Source organism: Nerophis ophidion, unplaced genomic scaffold (genome assembly GCF_033978795.1).
Source record: "Nerophis ophidion isolate RoL-2023_Sa unplaced genomic scaffold, RoL_Noph_v1.0 HiC_scaffold_100, whole genome shotgun sequence".
Lineage (NCBI taxonomy): Eukaryota > Metazoa > Chordata > Actinopteri > Syngnathiformes > Syngnathidae > Nerophis > Nerophis ophidion.
Window position 1 is genome coordinate 77,046 of NW_026907022.1, and position 17,630 is coordinate 94,675.

A 17,630-nucleotide genomic window follows, 5' to 3' on the forward strand; every position below is an offset into this window, starting at 1 on the left:
GCTCCGCAGTCCTGTCCCCTCATCCGCATCTCCTCCAGTCCCTCCAAACAGACTCCGGTGTGGTAAAGACCCTGCAGCTGGTCTCCATGGCCAAAAGGCTCCCGGGAGGCAGATCCAGAAGTCCCCAAAAAAAGAACCACAGAGGTCACGAAAGTGCCACCCCTTGTCACACAGTCCCAAAGGGTCCTGGACCAAAAAGCAAAAAAATATATAATAATACATGAAAACAAGAGGGAAACACAAAAGGATGACACAAGAGCACAGAGATCCTGCCAACAGCAGCCACTACAGCAGCGCCATCTTGGGAAAAAAAAAATAAAGCTCACATGTGAATAGTTTGAATACTGCAAACTTCAATACAGTAACACCTCATTTGTGTTGTATGTTCTGCAGACGTCCAGCAGGTGTCAGCAGAGAGTCATGAAGAGATCCCCTCCAAGCAGCAGGAGTGGAGCTCCAGTGTGGGACAGAAGGAGCTACAGACCCCCTCCCACATTAAAGAGGAAGAGGAGGAACTGTGGGAGCAGCTTCAAAGGTTGGTGGAGGATAATGATGAAGATGAAGCTCAGTCCTTACAGCTTCATCACAGTCAAAGTGAGGAGAACAGAGGGGCGGGGCTTGTAAGTCAACACATCACAGAAGCTGATGGAGAGCATTGTGAAGATATAAAGTCACAACCAGACAGCATCTTTGCTCCACTGTCAGACATGGACCACACGATGTCACACTCTTCTGATCACAGTGACCACATCCAAAAACCTTTGGAGAGTAAAAATGACTCCAAAGGTGATACGAGACATCACACTAACAACAAACACTTTGACTGCTCTGAATGTGGGAAATCATTTAGACACAAGAGTAATTTTACAGTACATATGAGAATACATACTGGAAAGAAACCTTTTACTTGCTCTGTTTGTAAAAAAAAGTTTCTCCACAAAGCAACACATGACCACACACATGAGAACACACACTGGAGAGAAACCTTTTACTTCCTCTGTTTGTAAGAAGAGTTTCTCCATTAAACCTGCTATGACCAGACACATGAGAACACACACTGGAGAGAAACCGTTTACTTGCTCTGTTTGTAAGAAGAGTTTCTCCAGAAAGTATAACATGTCCTCACACATGAGAACACATACTGGAGAGAAACTTTTGTCTTGCTCTGTTTGTAAGAAGCGTTTCTCCACAAAGCAACATATGATCACACACATGAGAACACATACTGGAGAGAAACCTTTTACTTGCTCTGTTTGTAAGAAGTGTTTCTCCAGAAAGCCTGACATCTCCACACACATGAGAACACACACTGGAGAGAAACCTTTTACTTGCTCTGTTTGTAAGAAGAGTTTCTCCACAAAGTCTAACATGTCTTCACACATGAGAACACATACTGGAGAGAAACTTTTACTTGCTCTGTTTGTAAGAAGTGTTTCTCCAGAAAGCCTGACATCTCCACACACATGAGAACACACACTGGAGAGAAACCTTTTACTTGCTCTGTTTGTAAGAAGAGTTTCTCCACAAAGTCTAACATGTCCTCACACATGAGAACACATACTGGAGAGAAACCTTTTACTTGCCCTGTTTGTAAGAAGCATTTCTCCACAAATCTTGTCATGACCAGACACATGAGAACACACACTGGAGAGAAACCATTTAGTTGCACTGTGTGTGATAAGATGTTCTGGCATAAGTATCAGGTCAGTAAATACAAGTGTGTAACAGTCATGGAAGCTGCAGGGATTTAAAAACACTTAGTGATTGTGCTAAATGTACTTTAAAAACACAGCATGTTTAATATGAATGTATATTTGATGTTGTATGTAGTGCCTCTCATCTTCTACTGTTAAATTTAAAGGCCTACTGAAAGCCACTACAACCGACCACGCAGTCTGATAGTTTATATATCAATGATGAAATATTAACATTGCAACACATGCCAATACGACCTTTTTAGTTTACTAAATTGCAATTTTAAAGGGGAACATTATCACCAGACCTATGTAAGCGTCAATATATACCTTGATATTGCAGAAAAAAGACCATATGTTTTTTTAACGGATTTCGGAACTCTAAAAGGGTGAATTTGGCGATTTAAACGCCTTTCAATTGTTCGCTGTCGGAGCAATGACCTTTCACCTGTGACGTTACAACGGGAAGCAATCCACTATTTTCTCAAACACATTACACACAAAAGTCAAATCAGCTCTGTTATTTATTTTTTTTTACTACTGTTTTCCGTCCCTTGGAGACATCATGCCTCGTCGGTGTGTTGTTGGAGGGTGTAACAACATGAACAGGGACGGATTCAAGGTGACTTACGTGGCGTGTGCATCGATTAGCATGGCATGCTAATCGATGCTAACATGCTATTTAGGCTAGCTGTATGTACATATTGCATCGTTATGCCTCATTTGTAACTATATTTGCATCCAGCCTTTCCCTCCACCCACATTTAATGTCAAACAAACACATACCAATCGACGGATTCAAGTACACCAAAGGTCAAAAGATGCGAAAGGCCCTTGTTTGTTCTGCACATTTTACCGACGACAGCTATGCTACGACAGATGGCACAGAGATGTGTGGATATCCTGCGACACTCAAAGTAGATGCATTTCCAACGATAAAGTCTACGAAATCCCAAAGGTGAGTTTTGTTGATGTTATTGACTTATGTGCTAATCAGACATATTTGGTCACGGCATGACTGCCAGCTAATCAATGCTAACATGCTATTTAGGCTAGCTGTATGTACATTTGTAGCTATATTTGCCTCCAGCCTTTCCCTCCACCCACATTTAATGCCAAACAAACACTTACCAATCGACAGATTTAAGTTGCTCCAGTGGTCAAAAGATGCACTCTTTGGTTAGAAGGCAATCGCCGAATAGCTTCAATAGCTATTCACTCAAAAGCTTCAGTTTCTTCTTCAATTTCGTTTTCGCTATCTGCCTCCACACTCCAACCATCCGTTTCAATACATGCGTAATCTGTTGAATCGCTTAAGCCGCCGAAATCCGAATCTGAATCCGAGCTAATGTCGCTATATCTCGCTGGTCTATCCGCCATGTTTGATTGTATTGGCATCACTATGTGACGTCACAGGAAAATGGACGGTGGATTTACAGATAGCGAAAATCAGGCACTTTTAAGCCTTTTTTCGGGACATTCCATGATTGGTAAAATTTTGAAAAAAACTTAGAAAAATAAAATAAGCCACTGGGAACTGATTTTTGTTGGTTTTAACTCTTCTGAAATTGTGATAATGTCCCCCTTTAATATGAATGTATATTTGATGATGTATGTAGTGCTTCTCATCTTCTACTGTTATATGTTGTCCTGGAGTTTTTAAGTTGTGTGCATGTATTGAATATCATGTATGTAGCTACTAATTTATTTGATTTTCTCATTGTTAAAGAGAGGACATCTTTATTTTCACTTTGGGTTTTTTTTCACACATTTTCTTCCTATGTATTTTTATTGATGTTATTATCCAATTAAAAGTATGAATGAATAAAATATTTAACAAAATGTGGACTCTATAGATTAGCAGCATTGTTACATCATGGATGTTAACTACAGCAAAACATCAACAAAGAAGAAAAAGGCTGAAGTTAGCAACACATCACTGAACTTTAGAGCCATCGTGAGTGGAGTTGCTTGTTTTTATTGCTGCATTTGTACTTATTTCACCTCACATCTTCACTTTCAACTCTAAAGTCTTCTTCAAATATATTGTTCTGGGCTTCTAAGATTGATGTTTACTATGTGTGTGTAGTCTGTGGAAAGGGTTGTTGTCCCTTGTGGATCAATTTGTTCACTTGAACAGATACATCATCATCATCATCATCATCATCATTATCAAAATACAGATTTAAGCACTGTATTAGAGTGCCTCTTGTAGTACTCCAACTCGCCACATTGAGAAGTGGGGGCGATCGTGAGCTAGCAGATGCATGTTGCTATCATGTTTTATCAGCGAGGAAGACAGCATTTGTGTTTACTTTTTTGTCGGATCCAAGTTGTATTGCTCTGCTGAATAAATGAATCACTATGGCTGCCAATATGGAGGATTATATATATATATATGTATATATATATATATATGTGTGTGTGTGTGTGTATTCTGGGAAATCCCTTATCTTTCTATTGTGTTGCTAGTGTTTTAGTGAGTTTAACAGTACCTGATAGTCAGATGTGTGTGTTCACGGGTGTGTTGACGCCAGTGTCTCAGGGAAGTCGACGGCTGCTTTATGGGCGGCACAAGCTGACCTAAGAAGAGACTTTTTACCACAATTTTCTCACCGAAACCTGCTGGTTGACATTGGGTCGGGATCCATGTTCGCTGTGATCCATAGTAAAGTTTCACCTCTGTGAATTTTAAACAAGGAATCACCGTGTGTTTGTGTGGCTAAAGGCTAAAGCTTCCCAACTCCCTCTTTCTACTTTGTCTTCTCCATTATCAATTGAACAAATTGCAAAAGATTCAACAACACAGATCTCCAAAATACTGTGTAATTATGCGATTAAAGCAGACGACTTTTAGCTGTGTGTGTGTGTGTGTGTGTGTGTGCAGCGCTCATATTTCCTAACAGCCTGTGACGTCAAGCGTACACGTCATCATTACGCGACGTTTTCAAGAAAAAACACCCGGGAAATTTGAATTGCAATTTAGTAAACTAAAGTGGCCGTATTGGCATGTGTTGCAATGTTAATATTTCATCATTGATATATAAACTATCAGACTGCGTGGTGGCTAGTAGTGGCTTTCAGTAGGTCTTTAGGTCGGGGTCTGATCATGACTAGTCATAAATATCGACACCAACATCGCCCCCTTGTGGTGGAAAATTATAACAGTCATAACTTCCTTCCATATGCTCCAATCTTCCTGATTTGTTTTATGGTGGGTCGAGATCATCGTCATTCTACATCCTGTACGCATATTCAAAATGACATTTTTCATACTCAGCACATTTTCTAACAGAATCTTGTTAATATGCTCAATAAGGTTCTATTCAAATGTAATACAAGTAATACGTAAGACTTTATTTGCACACTTAAGGAGATAAGTTTCCAGGTAAAAAGGATTGTTTATCAATTTATTTTCCATGAATTAATTTAGATCCAGAACACACATTGTTATATATCTTATTATAATCATTACTATAATTGAATGTAAATTTGTGTAAAATATTTTCACACAACAAAGTGTGAATACATGTTGTAATGTGTGGGGTTGAGTTATAATTGATATAATACAATTAGGTATGGCAAATGCATTTTGTTTACTTGCCAACTATTCAAATTATATTTAATATACATATTTATATAATGTCATGTAATATGACTTCAACATTATTTTTGTTAAAATAAGAGTTTATTTGCTAACCAGTTCTACTTCTGAGTATTTATTTTATTTTGTTATTGAACAATTAAACACACATAAACAATGTTTAGACACATTAAGGTACTTTCAATACAATATGAGTGTCAGGCCTTGACGTGGATTGAGTGTGCTCCTTCGACGCAGCGGGATTACAGGACGAGCCAGGCGTGAATTCAGGTACATGTTTTTATTTAAACACTCTAATTAAAAATAATCAAACTAAGGGTGCTCACAAAGAGGAAGAAACTTGGCTAAACAGTACAAACGTGAAACAAAAACACCTGCTCAAGGGCATGAAAGAAAATTTAACTATAAACATAAACAGCACAATGGCAAGACTAAAGACATGAAACAAAAGAGTGCACTGTGGCATAAATATATAAACTTACTCGGCATGGAACTGTGGACAGGGCGTAAAGGTTTGGACAGCATGGGTAGGGTGCGTGTGAGTGTGAAGATCCCAGGACGAAGACAAGAAAAAGAGTGACTTAAATAGCTGTGACTATTAGTGAAAACAGGTGTGAGGCTGAGAACAGGGATGTGACAGGTGAAAACTCATGAGGTTGGCATGGAAACAAACAAAACCAGGAAGTGCAAAACGTGACTGATTGTCCAAAATCAAAAACATAACATGACAAAACAAAACATGATCCATAGGTGTGACAATGAGTCAATGTTTTTTCAATATTTTACTCAGCAATATAAAAAAAAACATCACATTAAATCCAATCCTCTTACAAACAAAACCCGTTAAAGAAAGTAAAAGTAAATATGAGAGACCCTTCGAATAAGATTACAATAAAATATATATAAATAAATGATAAACATAAATAATTTCAGTAAATATAATAAGGTCTTTTTTTATTTTTTACAATCTTCCTAGATTGAATTAATAAATTCAAATCATTAACACAATGTTAGAATTTGGATTTCACTTCAAGAAAGACACTTTTGTTTATGAGAGCAAATGTTTCACACTTTTTAAAAATGGATATAAATTCACGACACGATCGATCCGCGCATGCGTGAAGAGTACGTCACTTCCTGGACTTACAATTGGTTTTATGTCAGAGTTCGTGTGAAATCACGTTCTGTGATGTTTGAATGTTTTATTAATGTTTTGTATGAACATAGATTATCTAGGAGTAAAAAGGAACAACAATAAAAACATGTGGAATCAGGCAGTAATATCGCTACAATTTCTAGCACTTTCACTCTTGTCGTTGCAATGAATGTCGCACGGGGGCGCCACTGAACCCCAACATTAAAGCTTTGTTTGATATACTTTGAATTTATTTTTGAAAAACAAGACATTCTTTTATGTCACATTGTTGTTCAAATAAATATTACAGGTTATAAAAGCATGGTAACAGTGACAGCAGGCAATATCTTATATAGAGCTACCTCTTCGTCCGCTCGGCTGTGACGTCATTCCCAGCTTCCGGGGTAAACGGAAGGCAGCAGAAAATCGTTAGAAGGCAGAACCTTTCTTTCCAAAGCAGAAAGTATCTCCAGGCTTACGTATGCAGCTATTTACTAATACTGGTTGACTTTATTTGGAAAAACACAATTCATTATATTAATAAATCTGTTATAATGAACAATTACAATCAGGGTGGTCTAAACTTTCTTGACTTCACTACACTAAACAACACCTTTAAAATTAATTGGATAAGACACTACTTGAAAGACCCTACCTCTATTTGGAACTTTATTTCTCATCATGTATTCTCTAACCTTGGAGGCCTAACATTTTTGCTATTGTGTAATTCTAACATTGACAGGATTCCTGTTGCACTCTCAAACTTCCACAAACAAGCCCTTCTAGCATGCTCTCTTGTATACAAGCACCACTTCTCACCTACCAAATATTTCATCTGCAACAATAAAGACATATGTTACAAAAGGAAATCTCTTTTCCTCAACAATTGGTTTAACAATAACATTATTTTAGTGAGTCAGCTTTTCAATAAGGAAGGTCAACTTTTTAATTACCAAGAATTTATCAACCAATTTAAGATACCTGTGACTCCCAAACAATTTGCTATTGTATTTGATGCCATTCCAACACCTGTTATTATGTTGTACATTCCAACACCTGTTATTATGTTGTACATTCCAACACCTGTTATTATGTTGTACATCCCAACACCTGTTATTATGTTGTACATTCCAACACCTGTTATTATGTTGTACATTCCAACACCTGTTATTATGTTGTACATTCCAACACCTGTTATTATGTTGTACATTCCAACACCTGTTATTATGTTGTACATTCCAACACCTGTTATTATGTTGTACATTCCAACACCTGTTATTATGTTGTACATTCCAACACCTGTTATTATGTTGTACATTCCAACAGCTGTTATTATGTTGTACATTCCAACACCTGTTATTATGTTGTACATTCCAACACCTGTTATTATGTTGTACATTCCAACACCTGTTATTATGTTGTACATTCCAACACCTGTTATTATGTTGTACATTCCAACACCTGTTATTATATTGTACATTCCAACACCTGTTATTATGTTGTACATTCCAACAGGTGTTATTATGTTGTACATTCCAACACCTGTTATTATGTTGTACATTCCAACAGGTGTTATTATGTTGTACATTCCAACACCTGTTATTATGTTGTACATTCCAACAGGTGTTATTATGTTGTACATTCCAACACCTGTTATTATGTTGTACATTCCAACAGGTGTTATTATGTTGTACATTCCAACACCTGTTATTATGTTGTACATTCCAACACCTGTTATTATGTTGTACATTCCAACACCTGTTATTATGTTGTACATTCCAACACCTGTTATTATGTTGTACATTACAACACCTGTTATTATGTTGTACATTCCAACAGGTGTTATTATGTTGTACATTCCAACAGGTGTTATTATGTTGTACATTCCAACAGGTGTTATTATGTTGTACATTCCAACATGTGTTATTATGTTGTACATTCCAACAGGTGTTATTATGTTGTACATTCCAACACCTGTTATTATGTTGTACATTCCAACACCTGTTATTATGTTGTACATTCCAACAGGTGTTATTATGTTGTACATTCCAACACCTGTTATTATGTTGTACATTCCAACAGGTGTTATTATGTTGTACATTCCAACACCTGTTATTATGTTGTACATTCCAACAGGTGTTATTATGTTGTACATTCCAACACCTGTTATTATGTTGTACATTCCAACACCTGTTATTATGTTGTACATTCCAACACCTGTTATTATGTTGTACATTCCAACACCTGTTATTATGTTGTACATTCCAACACCTGTTATTATATTGTACATTCCAACACCTGTTATTATGTTGTACATTCCAACAGGTGTTATTATGTTGTACATTCCAACACCTGTTATTATGTTGTACATTCCAACAGGTGTTATTATGTTGTACATTCCAACACCTGTTATTATGTTGTACATTCCAACAGGTGTTATTATGTTGTACATTCCAACACCTGTTATTATGTTGTACATTCCAACACCTGTTATTATGTTGTACATTCCAACACCTGTTATTATGTTGTACATTCCAACACCTGTTATTATGTTGTACATTACAACACCTGTTATTATGTTGTACATTCCAACAGGTGTTATTATGTTGTACATTACAACACCTGTTATTATGTTGTACATTCCAACACCTGTTATTATGTTGTACATTCCAACACCTGTTATTATGTTGTACATTCCAACACCTGTTATTATGTTGTACATTACAACAGGTGTTATTATGTTGTACATTCCAACATGTGTTATTATGTTGTACATTCCAACAGGTGTTATTATGTTGTACATTCCAACACCTGTTATTATGTTGTACATTCCAACACCTGTTATTATGTTGTACATTCCAACAGGTGTTATTATGTTGTACATTCCAACACCTGTTATTATGTTGTACATTCCAACAGGTGTTATTATGTTGTACATTCCAACACCTGTTATTATGTTGTACATTCCAACAGGTGTTATTATGTTGTACATTCCAACACCTGTTATTATGTTGTACATTCCAACAGGTGTTATTATGTTGTACATTCCAACACCTGTTATTATGTTGTACATTCCAACACCTGTTATTATGTTGTACATTCCAACACCTGTTATTATGTTGTACATTCCAACACCTGTTATTATGTTGTACATTACAACACCTGTTATTATGTTGTACATTACAACACCTGTTATTATGTTGTACATTCCAACACCTGTTATTATGTTGTACATTCCAACACCTGTTATTATGTTGTACATTCCAACAGGTGTTATTATGTTGTACATTCCAACAGGTGTTATTATGTTGTACATTCCAACAGGTGTTTTTATGTTGTACATTCCAACAGGTGTTATTATGTTGTACATTCCAACACCTGTTATTATGTTGTACAGGGCTTACACACCTCCTCTTTCTGCTGTGGGGAAACTTTGCTTTGATCAAAAAAATAACATAAAAATCCTCAGCTTATTCCAAAATGATTGTGTGTCTGTCTCCTATGTAATTTCCCTCTGGAATAATGTTGTAAATGACATCTGTTGGGTCAAAACGTGGTCCCTTCCTAACAGGTATTTACTTCCCAACAAAGTCAAAGAGATATCATTTAAAATCATTCCTGGTTATTACCCTGTAAAGACTGTAATGGTTAGATAGAAGAAGGACATTGATGTTATGTAACATGCACCCAGAGACTGTTAGCCACTTGTTTTATACTTGTGAAAACACTCCATCACTATGGCAGGCATCTGTCGCTTCATCCTGGACAATATTTATGACAAATTTGTGCTTTGCTTTAAAGATGTGATTTTTGGTTTTACACTTTATGAACAGAAATTTGAAAAGGAATTCTACCTTTGCAACCTCATTATTTTATTGGCTAAGTTTTATATTCATAAATGTAAGTTTCTTAATACCCGACCTATCTTTTGTGCCTTTAAAAAAGATTTTGAACTTTACATTAAAACACTCTCTACCTCTAACAACAAAAAAGCTGTGAAAACGATGATGCTGTGTTCCAAATTTAAGTTGTTTAATGAATCTGAATGAACCTATGGCTTTACACTTTGTCTATTATATATATATATATTTGTTTGTATTCTATTTTTGTTATTTTGAATTTACAACCCCCTGGCGCTGTTTTGTACTGTTTTTATAATGTTTTATAATGTTTTATATTGTTGTTCGGCTTACTGTTTGTAATTGTTGAAATGTATAAATAAACATTTAAAAAAAAAAAAGGAAGGCAGCTGAACAGAGCAGTACAGCTTTGTAACGTCAAGTGTGCCAACTGTCGTGAAAGCACATGGACTGAGAAAGACGTGAGCAGGACGCTAATAAGTAGTGATGGGTTGATGAGGCTTCATGTATCGTTTGGACACATTGCAAAACTGTATTGATACTGTGTCAATACTGTGTCACTAAATAATGACATCTGCTGGACAGTAAAAATCTCTACAGGCAACCTATGGACCGACTCAACTGACACTGATTTTATGACCTAGTATATACAATAATATAACCAAGTCATTGTATTTCATTTAGGATTATTTCATATCTTCATTTAAATTAAAATATGTTTTATCTTTTTTAGATACAGTCAATAAATAATGTGAACATGATTGATTGATTGACTGAAACTTTTATTAGTAGATTGCACAGTTCAGTATTCCATACAATTGACCACTAAATGGTATGCACATGTATCATAACAAGGAAACCTAAGAGAACGTGTTGTGAATGAGGATACTGGGGGCGGGGGGGGGCAGTACATCTAAGAAGGACAGCTCCAGACTTGAGAAACTGATCAGGCGGGCCGGTTCTACAATGGGAATATAGCTGGACTCACTGGTGACGGTGGCAGAGAAGAGGACTGTGGACAAACTAGTGAGCATCCTGGATGATGCCAGTCACCCTCTGCATAGCGTTATCAGCAGCCAGGGGAGCCTGTTCAGTTCTAGACTGCTTCATCCCAAGTGCAGGACTAATAGACTCAAGAACTCCTTTGTCCCACACGCCATTAGACTGTACAACTCCTCTCTGGGGCGGGGGACGGGGGGTACTAGGATGACAGGGGATGCAAAACAATAACAGTGCAATACATTTTCATAACATGGTCACTACTGCCTACTTTGTCTTGTTATATTCTTATTTTACTGTTATATTTTTATTCCCATTGTTTTTATTCTTTTTGTAATATTTCTCTATTATGTTTCCTTTTAAACCCCCATTATTTACTTTTTACTTTTTTCTTTAAATTGATCTCAACTCTGTACACTGCTGCTGGAATTTTAATTTTCCTGAAGGAACTCTCCTGAAGGAATCAATAAAGTACTATCTATCTATCTATCTATCTATCTATCTATCTATCTATCTATCTATCTATCTATCTATCTATCTATCTATCTATCTATCTATCTATCTATCTATCTATCTATCTATCTACTTGTGGAGTGGGATTTTTTTTTTAACATGCGCTCTGAATACGCACTGTTGATCGATTGATTGAAACTTTTATGTATTAGTAGATTGCACAGTTCAGTACATATTCCGTACCATTTACCACTAAATAGTAACACCCCAATAAGTTTTTCAACTTGTTTAAATCGGGGTCCACGTTAAGCAATTCATGGTAAAAAGTAACTGGGGCCGAGCTGGACTCGGACAACCGCCCTATGGGAATCAATATGAACACTTGTGGTCCTTCATTCTACCAACTCAGCTACCGGAGAAATCAGTTACTCTTGTGTTTTAATGTCATTAATAGGATGGTTGTGTGGGCGGGACAATACCGGAGAGTCTCCAGTGGAGACTTAATGAAACGACAAGAAAATGAACACAAATACCTTTTTTTCCGATATATGATCAAAATATTCCCAGACGGCGGAAATGATCTCCGACGACGATAAATGGCAAAAAAAAAACAACAACGACAGAAGTGCGGCGATTCTGTTGGCAGCAGCATCTCCTAAAAGCCAAGTCTTGATCAGACAACTTTGTCAAATTATCGGCCCATTTCCAAATTACCTTTTGTGTCAAACATTTTGTAGAAATGTGTTCTGGCACAACTGCAGCCTTTTTAGATGAAAATAGCACTTTAGATCCATTTCAGTCTGGATACAAAGCTTTGCATAGTACTGAATCTGCACTTTTAAAGGTTTTTAATGACTTGCTTTTAATGTCTGATTCTGGCAGCTCTGCCATTTTAGTGCTTTTAGATCTTACAGCTGCCTTTGACACAGTCGACCACACAATTCTTTTAGAGCGCCTGAGAGACTGTGTGGCTGTCAGGGGGACTGCGTTACAGTGGTTCAGATCTTACCTGTCTGAGAGGTCCTTCTCTGTCAGGCTGGGGGACGCCACCTCCTCTTCTGCCCCGCTTTACTGTGGTGTCCCCCAAGGATCTATTTTAGGCCCCATCCTGTTCGCTCTTTATCTCCTTCCTCTTGGAGATATTTTTAGGAAACATGGAGTGTTTTATCACTTTTATGCAGATGACTGCCAAATTTATATGCCAATTTCAAAAAGCCACGGCCCCCTGACACCCCTCCTTAACTGTCTATGTGACGTCAAGGCTTGGTTAGCCCAGAATTTTTTAATAATGAATGAGGGAAAAACGGAAATTTTAGTTTTTGGTCCGGCCCTCACTGACTTGGGACCATTGCAAAATGATGTGCGTCCCAAAGTCACCAGCCTTGGCGTCACTTTAGACAGCCATTTTAAACTAGACAAACAAGTCAATGGCGTTTTAAAATCGTGTTTTTATCACCTTCGTCTTTTAGTAAAGGTTAAACCGTTTTTATCTTTTAACCTTCTTGAACAAGTCGTGCATGCTTTTATTTGAAGTGGCCTGGACTACTGCAATGCACTTTATGCTGGCATTAGCCAAACAGCTCTCTCCCGGTTGCAGTTAGTCCAGAACGCGGCAGCAGGACTTTTAACAGGGGCCAGGAAACGCCAGCATATAACCCCAATTCTTCCGAGATTGCACTGGCTCCCTGTTCATTTTAGAATTGATTTTAAAACATTGCTGTTTGTTTTTAAATCTTTACATGGACTGGCACCTCAATATATCTCGGACCTCATCCAAATTTACATTCCTGCGCGCGCTCTGAGGTCCGAGAGCCAGCTTCAGCTCGTGGTGCCCAAGACCAGACTTAAGACCAGGGGAGACAGGGCCTTTTCTGTGGTCGGCCCTAAGCTCTGGAACACTCTGCCCCTCCATGTTCAAACTGCTTCCACAGTGGAGTGTTTTAAGTCTTGTCTTAAATCCCACTTTTATTCTGTGGCTTTTAACACTACGTGAGTTGTGTGGTCCTCTGTCCTCTGTTGTCCTCTGTGTTTTTTATACATTTTGATTTCTATTTTACTGTTCTAATTGCTTTTACCCTTTAAAATTGTTTTTAATCATATTTTGTTTTTATATTGGTTTTATATTTATTTATTTTGTGTTTTTATTCAGTCATTGGTGGAACATAAAATAGTTTTTTTAATATTGTTTTTAACATGGCTGTGCAGCACTTTGGAAACGTTCTTGTTGTTTAAATGTGCTATATAAATAAAGTGGATTGGATTGGATTGGATTGACAAAGATTGAGAGAAAAGTTGAGAATAAAAGTAAAAATGGGGAGAAAAGGAGAGAACGAAGGTGAAAACAGATAGAAAATGAGAGAAAGAAGGTATAGAGTATGAATATTAAATACAATCAGGTGAGCAGATACCTCAGCTGGGACGAGTTATCTAATCACCTGTTTCCTTTATCAGCAGCGTTGGAAACCATGAGAGGGGCTGGCGATTGAGGAGTGAGAGCCAGACGAAGGAGATCAGGAGAAACGCATGTCATTGAGAGCTGAAAAGCTGAAAGAGACATTGAGCACAAAAAGAAATTGTAAAGAAATAAAAAGTGTGTAACCACTGAACCAGGCGTGGTGTTTCCGGGGAGGGAACGGAGGATCCAGGACGAGGATCTCCACAGGGCTATACAAATAAACATTGATTGACATTGATTGATTGATATTTGTAGTTGCTCAGGTGGATGGTGGATGGACTGTGTTGGTAAAGCTTGGCTTGACTGCTGCTGTGTGAGGGGTTGATAGTCTTGAGCCTGGGGGTTGAGAGTGACTGCTGGTTCCTTGGTTCTTTTTAAGTAGGAGCTCATGCCATCAGATGCTGTATGTGAGGAAGCATGAAGGCTGGAAGCTTTTAAAGCTGCTAATTTTGCATCAGCAGCTGCCAATTGAGCATGCAGGTCCATCATTTCCTTTTTCTTTCTGATTCTTTCCCTCTCCTCTTCCAATTTCTTTTTGATCTTTTCCTCCTCCTCTTCCAAGGCAGCGAGGGCAGCCCTGTCGGCCTCTGCCTGTCTGCGAACTGAGGAGGTTCTAGAATTACTAGAACCAGACTGTGTGTGACTCCCATGTGATTTGTGACTTATATTACTAATGCTGTCATTTGGATTAATTTCGTTTTCGAAATCCTTCATATTTTCCAGGGTTGGTGTTTTTATCCAGGTGTTAACATGCTCAATGAATTAATGTAGATTGATTAATTTGGCTTTGTACCATATGTCGTGATTGATTTGGTCCTCTGTTGGTAGAATTGGTAGGAGGGATGTGTGTGCACTTGCGGTTTCCTTTATAACATTGAGATATTTGGTGAAAGCAGATTGCACGTCCATTTTGTCCTCTCCATTTTCCATCATTTCCAGGATATGTTTCTGCATGTTGCTTGCCTTGTTTAATTTAGATCTCCTCTCCTTCTCAAGTGTTTCAATTCTGTGCATTAGGGCTTTTGGTGTCATTTTCACTGTGCGTTTTTTTTTTTACATCAGATGTTTGATCTGTGTCATACTTGCCAACCTTGAGACCTCCGATTTCGGGAGGTGGGGGGTAGGGGTGGGGGGCATCGTCGGGGTGGGGCGTGGTTAAGAGGGAAGGAGTATATTTACCGCTAGATTCATAGATTTACCAAGTCAAGTATTTCATATATATCAATCAATCAATCAATCAATCAATGTTTATTTATATAGCCCTAAATCACTCATGTCTCAAAGGGCTGCACAAACCACAACACAAAACACCACATATATATATATATATAAATATATATATATATATATATATATATACATATATAAAATACACACTTGAATTTCAGTGTTCATTTATTTACACATTTACACACACACAACACTCATCTACTCATTGTTGAGTTAAGGGTTGAATCGTCCATCCTTTTTCTAACCATATGCATGTACAGTAGATGGCAGTATTGTCCTGTTTAAGAGTTTCACAACAATGCTGTTTGGCAGACGAACTGCTTTACGGTAGACGAAAATGGACTGCTGTTGTTGTATGTTGTTTTACCGCGCTGGGAGGACGTTAATGAAACTGCCTAAAAATAAACCCACATAAGAAACCAATAACTCGCCCTCGATCATTTTACAGTTATAACATCATTGGGCAGACACGCTCTTTATACACGTCACTCAGGTCCGCATGGAGCTGGAGGGGGCGTGGCCTCCAGCTCCGCCTGAATTTCGGGAGAAAATTGTCCCAGGAGGTTTTCGGGAGAGGCGCTGAATTTCGGGAGTCTCCCGGAAAATCCAGGAGTGTTGGTAAGTATGATCTGTGTCCACCTGTTTTTCCATCTCTGCAGGTTGTGACTGATTTTCAATCATTTCTGACAGTTCAGCCTGTGAGGGTTCCATTTGACCTTTAATTGTATCACACATTGAATGCGTTACTTTTGATTCCATTAACACATGATCATGCATTTCCAAAGCATTGTATTTTCCTTTCCCAGGATCCATGATTATGCACAACCCACAATTCAAAATCAGATCAAATATATGGAAACCTTGTTAATGTCACTCAAAACACCAAACATCAAAACTGCAATTATTCATTTGCATTTGTCCAAACCAAAACCTCACCCACGAATGGGCTTGCACAAGGAATCATAAAACACCACCTTGTATTTTAAATGTACCCACGAACGGGTTGCAATCATGCACAACATCTCCTGGAAAATACCCACTATCGGGTTCAATAACATTGAATATTAACCACCAATGCATTGGATTTTTTGTTGCTGTCTTTGTGTGCACACACTGTTATATGGCCATATATTACATACCTTTACTTCATGCTGGCCTGTGACTTTGTTCTTGTCTTCAAAAGATTTTCTTCGAAAAGAGTTCCATATCTTTGAAAAGAGTACACAACTTCAAACAGCGCTGCTCAGCTGTCGCTCCAAAGTGATATCTGTTTGTCGAGACATTATGTATTTTGCATCTAAAGGTCGGAGGTTCTGATGATAGTGAAAGCTAAGAGATGAACAATGTCTCCCTCGTTCAGAATACGCAAATTCACACTTATTTAGTTAGTTCTCGAATAAAATTGGAGTTTTTGCCCCATTTGAGAAAAATCCCTCAGAGTATTTTACTATTTCTTTTTTTTTTTTACTTAAATGAAATGCTTTGAAAATAGAATGTGAGGTTACAGTGCACTTGACCTTAACATATATAATAATCATAGTTTGAGTTTGTGCCAAATTTGAGGAAAATCTATCAAAGAATTCTTGAGATATGGCTTTAACAATGTGCTAAGTTAAGACAAAATAATAAAAACAAATATATAAAAAAATACCCAAGACCTGCTGTCACATTGTTTTGTTCATGTAAACATTGTTTTATACCATATTGTGTACAGATTCTAAACTGTAATGCAGTTTTTGGTGTATTTCCATTTTTCATCATTATTCGATATTTTGATTGTTGTCAGCCATTTTGGGCCAAAGTGTTCTTTATTTTATTTTATTTCTTTACTTCCTCTTACAACAAAGTATCAGCTGAAAATTTTAATGTATAAAACATTATTGTTAATGTACCATGTGTATGTTCAATTGTACAGGTTGCTATTCACTTACTTTGAAGCATTTTTTTTTTCATTTGTTTTGTATGTTTCATGGTTTAAATTCAAATGAAAGTATACCAATACTAAAATACCTGTATCAAATGTTAGGTATATGCATTAATGTCAATTTGTTAGAGAGAGTCTGTTTCCAGAATGAATATAAATATATTTACAAGAAAAAACAGCTGCATAAGATTTTCGATTTTTGGCATTCCTATTTTTATACATTTATGGCTCTTAAAAAAACTGCCAGGATATTTTGCTTAGAACATTTAACCTAAT

The 17,630-nt window shown here is 37.3% G+C and overlaps 1 protein-coding gene across 1 annotated transcript in view; it reads left to right on the top strand.

The window, feature by feature from the left end:
* LOC133547432 (oocyte zinc finger protein XlCOF22-like) overlaps nucleotides 1-17,630 on the top strand; it is a 44,831-nt gene that overhangs the window by 12,639 nt on the left and 14,562 nt on the right. Inside the window, exon 2 of the mRNA XM_061893112.1 lies at nucleotides 394-535. Within this exon, the coding sequence (XP_061749096.1) occupies nucleotides 421-535 (115 nt within the window). The 5' untranslated portion in view covers nucleotides 394-420. The remainder of the gene's footprint in view (nucleotides 1-393; nucleotides 536-17,630) is intronic.